This window comes from Podarcis bocagei, assembly GCF_964188305.1.
Source record: "Podarcis bocagei genome assembly, chromosome: 16".
In the NCBI taxonomy this organism is placed as follows: domain Eukaryota; kingdom Metazoa; phylum Chordata; class Lepidosauria; order Squamata; family Lacertidae; genus Podarcis; species Podarcis bocagei.
Window position 1 is genome coordinate 1,165,829 of NC_138142.1, and position 9,638 is coordinate 1,175,466.

General features: G+C 58.5%; 1 protein-coding gene across 4 annotated transcripts; it reads left to right on the plus strand.

Moving 5' to 3' along the window:
• The first annotated feature begins 638 nt into the window (after positions 1-638).
• Positions 639-9,306, plus strand: ASPHD2 (aspartate beta-hydroxylase domain containing 2). 4 transcript variants are annotated; one of them, XM_081174531.1, is made up of 4 exons: positions 639-737; positions 4,195-5,534; positions 7,292-7,405; positions 8,214-9,306. In XM_081174531.1, the coding sequence occupies exons 2-4, from the start codon at positions 4,727-4,729 to the stop codon at positions 8,321-8,323; spliced, it is 1,032 nt and encodes a 343-aa protein (XP_081030657.1). In that variant the 5' UTR covers positions 639-737; positions 4,195-4,726; the 3' UTR covers positions 8,324-9,306. The 4 variants fall into 4 exon arrangements, with proteins under 4 accessions (XP_081030657.1, XP_081030655.1, XP_081030658.1 ...); XM_081174529.1 differs by lacking the exon at positions 639-737 and adding an exon at positions 1,074-2,195; XM_081174532.1 differs by lacking the exon at positions 639-737 and adding an exon at positions 2,257-2,336.
• The last annotated feature ends 332 nt before the right edge of the window (positions 9,307-9,638 follow it).

The following is a 9,638-nucleotide window of genomic DNA, read 5'->3' on the forward strand; positions in this document are numbered from 1 at the left end:
ACCTTGCTTAAAAATCTCCCGTAAGGAAGAGTCAATCACCTTCTGAGAGAGTCCATTCCACTGTTGAACAGTAGGCCTGTGATCCCCAGGACCTATTCTGAGCCCACTGAATTCAGTGACTTGATTGTACGAAATTGTTCTAAGCAAATTAGAGTTGGCTCCTATGACCCGCTCAGCTGGCCGGACACTGAGGTCCACCTGGAGGGTCTTATGGTGGCTGTGTCCTGGGAGGAGTGAGGCTGCAGGGAACCAGGCACAGGGCCTTCTCCGTGATGGCCCCGCCCTGTGCAACGACTTTGCACAGGCTTCTGAAGAAGGCAGCCCTGTAGCGGGAAGCTTTTAACGTTTAATCCTCTTTTTGTAGATGCTGGAAGCCGCGCAGAGCGGCTGGGGCAACCCATACAGATGGCTGGGGTACAAATCATAAAAGTAGGATGACATGATCCTTTCGCAAAGCAAGGGAAGCCGCGCCGCTCTCCGCCCGCAGCAGGCGGCCCTCTGCACATGCCCCGGGCCCCGCGCGGCGGCGGGCGGAGAGCGGCGCGGTCCTCCCGCCGGGGCGGGCGCTGGCTCGGCGGCCCCTCCCGCACGGCGCCGACGTCGGGCTGCTGGGAGTTGTGGTCCGCGCTGCCGAGCCGCCGCCGGAGAGCCTCGCCGTGCCGGGAGCGCCGAGGGCGGCCGGGAGCGTCGGCGGGAAGCGCGGGCAGCAGCAGCAGCGGCAGCAGCAGCAGCAGCAGGTAGGTGGGCCGCTGGGCAGGTGGGCGCCGGAGAGCAGGCGCGTCTCCCTCCGTGGCCGCCTCGGCCGCGCCGGAGCCGGGCGCTCGGTCCGGGCGGCGGGCGCAGCCAGCAAGTGCGTCGCCTGCCGCCTCCGCGAAGAGCGCGTGGTCCCGATCCCGCCCGCCGGGGGACGCGAGGGCGGCGCTCTGCACATGCTCCAAGGCGGACCCTTTCGCGCCATCTCGGGCTGGCTGGGCCTCGGCAGGCGAGCGGCCGACCCGGCGGCTTTGCAAGCCAGAGAGACCCGCGGAGCCAGGGCGGGGAGGACTCCCGGGCCGAGCCCTTGGCGCCCGAAGGAGCTGGGACGCCGGGTGCGCCGGGGAGGCTGCGGGGGCGTCTGGCTCGACCGTGCGACTCACAGCCGAGCCCCTCCTGAGCACCTCTCCTTCAGGACCACACCGGCAGGGCAGGAAAGTACTCTGCACATGCCCTGGAGGCCCTCTTTAAACGAGTTCTGGGCTGGTCAGCCGTTGCAACTGAACCTGGACTTCCAGAGAATATGAACAGGGACTGGGGGAGGTGCTCGGAGTTGCTGCTCTCAAACCCCTCTGCTCATGCTCAGGAGTACTTCCTGGCATTCCAAGGCTCCACAGGACAAGAGAAGTGGGGAGGAGGACAGACCTCCAGGCGCCCCATCGCCTGCCCCCAAGTGCTCCAGGCAGCCCAGGCCCCCTGACTGGGATCCTCGGGCAATTGCTTTGGCTTGGGTGCTCCCCCAGGCGATGGCTTTGGCTGCTCTCCAATGCTCTAGGAACCATCTGCTTCACCCCAGCTTATCATCCTGGGAGGTTTCCCTCCTTGCCTGCCAGGAGATTCCTTGAGAGCAGGGGAGGGCTCTCCCCCACCCCCAATATTCTTGCTTCAGAACAGTGTTGGCACACACACACACACACCCTTACACCTCCTGTGCCTGACACTTCTTGCTGCTTCTGCACCTCAGTCCTTACATAACAGCTTTTCCTGCCTAGGAGTTTCTCCGCTTGCCCCTTTGGAGTGTGCAGTACAAGTGCAGTTTGGAAATGGATCCTCTCCCCTCCTCTCTCCCCACCCTTTCCTGTTGCCCCCAATTCCAAAGTGACAAGGCTGTTCATGCAAACACGCTGGAAGGAGCCTGAGCAGGTCCTGGGCACGTCCAGACCGGAGGAAGGAAATCCAGGTGGCGTTTGCTTCCTGCATGGGAAATGCCATCATAAACTGGTTTGCTGCTGTGTCACAGTATTTGCTGCCTGCCCACCAATCCACTTCCATTTGCCATGTGGCAGTGCTGGCCCCTGGTTGGTGTCCACATCTCCCAGAATCTTTCAGCACCAGTACCAGGCTCCAAGGTGGGCCAGCCGGAGGCAGGAAGGAAAGGGCTCTGGGTCTTGCCAGAGGACCCAACACTCAGGAGGCTGCAGAGATCTCAGCCTGAGCAGAAGGTGAGCCCAGCTCTGGCTCACTTTCCTTTGGGGCATGAGGGTTTGTTGTAGCATGGAGATGGAGACCAAGTTAATTAAATTTGGGGAGCGGGTGTCTCCCAGCAACGAGGAAGCTTTTTATTGCCTGCTTGGTTGGATTGGGTGAGTTACCTTATTTCCTTGGGGTTCTTTTTGCAGCGCCCATGGGGTGCTGTGGGGCTCATTCTGGAACTTCACCAAGTGCCTGGAGCCTGGGTGTCCAGAACACAGTCAGGCAAGTAGTCTTTGGGGGTTCTCCCAAGTCTGAGGACCATCGTTTGGGGCTTGAGTTGAAGAAATGCTGTGGCGGTGGGCTCTCACGTCCTGCGTTTGCTCTCATTGAGGCTGCTCCGAAAGCCCCCTGTTTAAATGGGGCAGTGGAAGGGTAGCAGCAGAACAAGGGCTGGGTCTCTCCATAAGGTGGTCTCTGCCAGCTGTGCCCTCTGCTCAGGACAGGGTCCTGGGTTGGGGGAGTCCTGGCCCAACCCCCTTTCTGGGGACTAAGGGACCACTGGACGTTGCCTCTGGTCCTGGCTGGTTTGGAATTGAGAAGTTCTCTCCCAAAGTCTGTCTCTGCTTGTTTGCAGCACAAAACACTAGGGATCTTTCTGCCATCCCAGGTAAGCAGGAGCCGCCTTGCGAATCTGGTGGCCCTGAGCCTGAATGCTCTTTGAGGGGAGTCTGGCTTTGGGTAAGGAAAGCTCTGCTGCGCAAGGCAGCCTCCTTCTGCTGATGTTTCCCTGGCACCTGTACAGGCTGGATGGGTCCTCAGTCAGACCCAGCAAGGTAGTTCCACCAGGGGAGCAGGCCTTCCTTGCAGAGCAGAGTAAATTGAACCACTCTGGGAGGTGATGCTGGCAGGCGGGTGACTCAGGTGCCAATTGCCACATTTGTTGTGAGTGGGTGGGACGCATTGTCAAGGGTGATTGACATGTGTGTGCGTGGGGGGGAGTGAGGAAGGTGCCTCCTGCCCCTGCTGAGAGGGGGGGAGGGCTGAGTCTGGCGCTGCTGATTCAAATCTAGAGAGATGGAGCACAGGGCAGGCAAGCGAAGCTGGCAGGGCTGCTGGACTCCAGAACCACCTCTGGGAGCTGCAGAGAGGGAGGGAGGGAGGGAGGGGGAGGAAAGCCAGCCTGCAGGTCTGCCCTGTCCTGTTCCACCCCCACCCCCACCCCGCTCCTGGACCAGCTTGAGGCATCCAGTGATTGGGAGCAGTGCAGCTAGAGCACTCTGCTCACCTAGAGAGCCAGCGTGGTCTAGTGGTTAGAGTGTCAGGCTAGGGCCTGGGAGACCAGTGTTCAAATCCCCACTTGGCCATGAAGCTCACTGGGTGACCTTGAGCCGCTCACAGTCTCGCTCAGCCTAGCCCAGCCCACAGGGTAGTTGTGAGGAGGAAGAGAACCCTGTGCACCACCTGGAGCTCCGTGGAGAGAAAGGTGGGATGCAGTAAATTTAAAAAAAATAAAAATAAATCAGCAGTAGCCCAACCCTGGTGGCAAAATGACATGGGAGATGTGAGGGTGGGTTGTTGTTATTTTAACCGTGTGATGGGGAAGAGGGGTATTGCTGCTTCTGGCACCACATGGGAGCTCATCTCAGCTTTGTCTACGTGCCAGAAGGTGATGGCAGATCAGAAGAAAGGTGTGTCCATGCAGTGCAGTTGGCCTCCCTTGAAGACTCTGGCCTGCATCCCACTTGAGGGGGGGGTCACAATTCTGCACAAGGGCCAAGGTGGGAAGCCTCCAGGGGCCGTCCAGACTTTCCTGCCCTCCAACTGCCATCCTCCCCCAGAGTCACTGGCCATGCCAGCTGCTAGAAGTTGGAGCCTCACAGGGTCTGCAGAGCCCCGGACAGCCATCCTCCCTGCTTTTGGGAGTCCTCTACAACCTCCACACACAAGTGGAAAACAGGCTAGACAGGCAACGGGGCTCAGATGCAGGAGGGACCCGTTTTCTCAAAGCTCCTTCCTGTTTTCTTGCAGATCCTTCAATGGGAACAGAAACTGGGACCTGGAGCGGGTGCTTGTGGAGGGAGCATGCGCCCCTTGTGCATCCGTTTAACCTGGGCAACAAATGAAGGAGGCCCCAGAGACCAGAGGACTCTGTTGCGGGTGACAGCAGCTTTGCAGGAGTGAAGTTGTTCCACAGATCCCGGATCTCATGGGGCTCCGTGGCGCTCATTGGCTCGGAAGCGATGTGGGAGCATCTGTGGAAAGGCAGCGCCTGAGCTGAGCAGCTTCTCCACTGTGCCCCCTGGCTGCTTGAATTCTGGAACCTGCCTTTCAGGATGGCTGCCCCTGAAGCTTTCCCAGGTCTACGGCCCTGACGCAGGAGCTGGCGAGCCGCCACAGATGCAGCCTGTCCCCCTCCGGGACCCCCTGGCACTGCTTGCCCATGACTGGCCTCTCCCCACTTGCCCCTGTCAGCCTGCGTGGTGCGGGTGCCTGTGGAGATCCCGAGAACTGACTCTCCCTTGCATGCGCTAGAACCCGGCGCCCGTTCCGCAGCCCCAAGATGTCTCTGGAATGGCTGGCAGGATGGAGCGGGTCTCTGGACAGGCTGAGGGACTTGATCGCCAGTGGGATCCAGTCTGTGCGGGACTGCGACACCACCGCCCTGGGCACCGTGGCCTTCATGCTGGCCATGTTTGTGTGGTACTGCTACCACGTTGGGCGGGAGCAGCCCCGGACGTACGCCCTGGGGAACTCTCTCCTGCAGGGGGTGGACACCAACAGCCTGCAGAATGGCTACACCCACTGCCACTCCCCGGAGTGCGTCCGCTGCGCCCACAGCGACGGCCTGAACCAGAAACTCTACCACAACCTGCAGGAGTACGCCAAGCGCTACTCGTGGTCTGGGATGGGCCGCATCCGCAAGGGCATCCGTGAGCAGGGCCGCTACCTCAGCAGCCGCCCCTCCATCCAGAAGCCAGAGGTCTTCTTCCTGCCCGACCTGCCCACCATGCCCTACTTCCCCCGCGATGCCCAGAAGCACGACGTGGAGCTGCTGGAGCGCAACTTCCAGACCATCGCCTGCGAGTTTGAGGTCCTGTACAAGGCCTTCTCCAACTGCAGCTTGCCCCAGGGCTGGAAGGCCAACAGCACGCCCAGTGGCGAGTGGCTGACCTTCTACCTGGTCAACCAGGGCACCTGCGTGCCCCGGAACTGCCGCAAGTGCCCCCGGACCTATCGCCTGCTGGGCAGCCTGCGTACCTGCATTGGCAACAACGTTTTTGGGAATGCCTGCATCTCCGTCCTGACGCCGGGTGCCGTTATCGCGGAGCACTACGGACCAACCAACATCCGCATCCGCTGCCACCTGGGTAGGCACCTTCGGTTTACCTTCAGTTCTGGCCTCCTCCCTTTCAGGAGAGCCTCCCTTGACTGTGCCCTTAGCAGTCAGGGGCTCTGGGCACAGACGGAGCAACCGTCCTGGACGGAAGCGCAGCAGCTTCGACGGCAGCTCAGCCCCCTTACCTGCTGGGTGGCAAAGATTCTGGTGGGCAGCTCTGGGGAGCATCATGAAAGCGAGGCTGACCTGTGGCCCTCCATCTGTTGCTGGACTCCAGCTCCCAGCGGCCAGCCTGCCCAATGGTCAGGGAGGGCAGGAGTTGGGGTCTGCATCTGGAATGGCCCCACAGCTACACCATCCCTGCCTTGCTGTGGACTTTGCAGAAGTTGAGGCCTGAAAAGGAAGCTTTGCTACTCCTCCGGGGGAAATTTTCCCTTGAGGTGTGTGAGCCCTACACCTTACAGGTGCAAAGAGCACACACACCCCACTCCATACTTTGTAGGGTGGTGTGGTCCATGGATCTGTTCTTTAAAGGAGGGAGAAATTCTACAGGTCCTTTAAAACTGACGTGGGTTTCTTCCAGACGCCATGGCCCTCTGCAAATTGTTCAGGGTGCAGAGTTCCTTTTCAAGTCCTCTGTTTCCCAAGCAATTGATGGACAGCCCCCTAAGAGTTAGAACAGCGGATTATGAAATGAGGAAACGCTGGGAATGCAAAGGGGGCCAAAAATCCACAGTAGTCTTGGGAATGGGCTCCCTCCGAAGGTGCTGGAGTCTCCTGCGCTGGAGATGGTGGCAGAGAGGTTGTGGGTGGCCATCTGCCAAGGAGTCTTTAGCTGCGATTCCTTCATTGGACCAGATGCCCCTTGGAGTCTACTACATCTCTACAATGTCAGGATTCTGTGCTTTCCTTTCCTTTTTTCCATGCAAAAGTTTGCACCCGACTGCATTTCCTGCCTTGCTTTCAAGTAGATAGAAAACGCAGCTCTCATTGTTTGCTGGGTGCAACTCGTGCTGCCAGGCTGGGCTGCTGCCATAGCAACCCCTGAGGCGGTCTTGCGTGCTTCCAGCCGGCCAGCCGGCCAATCTGAGACTGAAGCCTGGCGGATGCCTCCCTGCCTCCCATTAAAAGTGCCACAACGGCTGGTCTTGTTCAGCCAAGTAGGGCTGGCGTTAAGCGGGGTCAGTCTCGTAGGGAGCTTGGCCTGGCGACTGCAAAGTATTTGGGACATGTTTGTGAAGGACAGCTCTAGGGCTGTTGCCGTGCCAGCCTATTCAAAGCCTCCCTGTCCTGATGCCATCCCAGGTGCCAGAGAGGCAGAGCGGTGTAGTGGTTGGAGAGCTGGACTAGGTCCTGGGGGACACCAGGGTTTGAAACCCCCGTCAGCCACGAAACTTGCTGGGTGACCTTAGGCCAGTCTAGCCTTCTTCACTGGGTTGTTGTGGGGATTAAATGAGCTGGAGAGCGCCATATAGGCCACATGAGCTCCTTGGAAGAAAAAAGGTGGCTAATAATAATACCATAGGGGGATGATCATCTCCTTGGTGCCCCTCAAGACCTCTTCCTAGCGGAAAGAGTACGCTGGACCTGGTGGGCTCTGGATCCAGCCTGGCAAAGCAGCCCCTCTGCAGCAAGCCCAGGACTGCAAAAGGTAGAGGGCAAGATTGTAAAATCCACCCGCCTTCAGGGAACAAGGAAACACAGGTGTTTTGGCTGGCTGGTGTTGGGCTGCTCCCATTGCCGTTCCTCCTTGGCTCTGTCCATCATGCATCTTCTTTCTTCCTGCAGGACTGAAGACCCCCAGCAACTGTGAACTTGTTGTGGGAGGGGAGCCCCAGTGCTGGGCGGAAGGGCGCTGCCTGCTCTTTGACGACTCTTTCCTGCACACGGCATTCCACGGTGGTAAGTCTGAAGCCCTGACACACCCAGAGGCTGGAGTGTGCCCTGATGGGGGAGGGGAGGGCTTTGCTGGAAACAGGTGTGTGTGTCCCCCTAGCTCCACGTGATTCCCAAGCGCTGAGAAGGAAAAACCCTCTCTCTGCCTGACTCCTTGCAAAGCTGCCTCAGTATGTCCCATGCAACTTCTGACCCTTGCAGTCGGCTTCTGCAGGTCTAAATGACATTTCAGGTTGTTGGAAAAGGTACTTGTGTGCATGAGCATGGGAGAAATATGGAGGAGGGCAGGGAGAGACACTTTCAAGTGTTTCTTCCCACCGCCTTGAGGGCTAGCAGCTTGATTTTTTAAAAGAATAAAGATAACACCAGGCCTGAGTGCATGGTCCTGTGAAGCGCTCCCTAGTCCTGTTCCCTCTTGCATGCTGATTAACCATGGAGTGCACAGAATACTGGGGACTCTTTTCAGCAGAGCACATCCTAACAGTGTTCTGACCAGAGCTGGGGAGGGGCTTTGTCCTGCAAGACCCAGAAAACACATCATGGTTCCAGCCGGCCTTCGTGGGGCTGCTGCTCCTGCCCCTCCACTGAGATACAGAGGGGGCATTCAATCATACATTCACAGCCATAGGAGACCTCATTAAACTGCCACAGCTGGGAACTGTAGTTTGTGAAGGGGCTGAGAGTTGTCAAGAGGCCCTGCCAGAACCGTTTATGGTGGCATCGTAGTACCCTAAAGGTATGGTGGTAAGAGAGATGGGACCTGGCGACCAAACTCACCCGCTGAACTGCTTGCCCTTCCTTTTCTTCCTTCCAGGTGCCCCTGAGGAAGGACCCCGGGCTGTATTCATGGTGGACCTCTGGCACCCAAATGTCGCTGCTGCCGAGCGCCAAGCCCTTGACTTCATCTTTGCTCCCGGACGATGACGCAGCTTCCTTGGGCGCAGCAGGCTGGAGGGCAGGCAGAGGGTGCCATGCCTGGAGCCTGGAGCCCCCTCCCCAGTTGGCCTGCCTGTGCAAGGGTCTCACACACACAAACTCCATGTGTAGCTCCTTTGCACCAGGTTTTTGGTCGTGGAAACTTCCACCTTGCAGTTTTCTCTTTCCTATTCTTTGCTTTGGGGGGTGGAGGAGAGGCTCCCCAAGTCCTCCTTCCCACTCCCCACCTGCCCCCCTTTCTACTCTGTGGTTGGGCACCGTGCCACTGTAGTGTGTTAACGTTGCTGTGTTTTGCAGTGTCCTGACTTTAGAAGCTAACAACCCTGATGTTATTGATGAATGTAGCCATGTCAGTGTCACCTTGTCATCTTTAAAGACAAAAGCACCCCCACTGGTCTAACTCAGAGGTGGGGGGGGGAGGAAAGGGGGCTCTTCTTGCTGTAGCTTTTCATAGGGGCTTGGATGGCCTGGGGTCCATTCTTCCCCCTACCTGTAAGAAAACAGTCCCCCTCCAACATCTCTGTGTGCAACAGGTGAGAGCAGAGGTAGGGGGGACAAACTCTGTCCTCCCCCTAGCATAGAGCAGTGGTGTGGGACCCCCAGCCCCCCTCTCTCTCAAGCTTGGCATCAGCTTGCTTTGTGCCTTCTCCTTCCTTTTGGCCCCTGCTGCTTTCTGTCCTGGCCTTGAGCACTTGCTGCACATTCCTGCAAGGAAGAGGCGGATGCAGAGGTCGAGGGGGGTGGGTTGACCTCCTGGTAACTCCCCCCCCCCCCCCCGCTGCCAAGGGGAGGCTGAGCAGCCTGTCATGTATCTGGGAGGTGCGGAGTGGGGGCAGAAGAGGATTTATTTGATGCTCCCCTCCCAATCAGAGTGGCTGGAGGGAGACTTAAAGCGCAGTGTGTTACAGCTGGGGATATTTGTGCCGGCAAAAACCACAAAGGCTATCCAATAAAAAGAAGTTTTGCTTAAAGATGCAGTTGGTTTGTGGGAGGAGGCTGTGGAGCCCCTCCTAGCTGGAGTGGGCACAGAGGGTAGGCTGCCTTACGGTCTCCACCTCTCTTGCCCTTGGGGGCTGGGCTGTGCCTGGCACGACTCTCTTTTGTAGTTGCAGGAACCCCGGGAAGGAGGGGATCTGAATGGCAGCAGCCTCAAACACCTCCAAAAAGCAGTTGGGGGCACACGTGTGCCCCTTCAGAGGGAGGCAGGGAGTTTACAGGCCCCCCAAGCCCGTCTGTGCCCTTGGTCTGCCTTTGCCAGATGTGTTGGACTGCAGCTAATAGCTGGGTTCTTGCATTGCAGGCC

Bases quoted from the DNA above. Each gene is read 5' to 3' on its own strand.
- ASPHD2 (XM_081174531.1), top strand. From the start codon at position 4,727: ATGTCTCTGGAATGGCTGGCAGGATGGAGCGGGTCTCTGGACAGGCTG. The intron at 5,535-7,291 runs GTAGGCACCTTC...TTCTTCCTGCAG, and splicing joins CCGCATCCGCTGCCACCTGG to GACTGAAGACCCCCAGCAAC. The intron at 7,406-8,213 runs GTAAGTCTGAAG...TCTTCCTTCCAG, and splicing joins GCACACGGCATTCCACGGTG to GTGCCCCTGAGGAAGGACCC.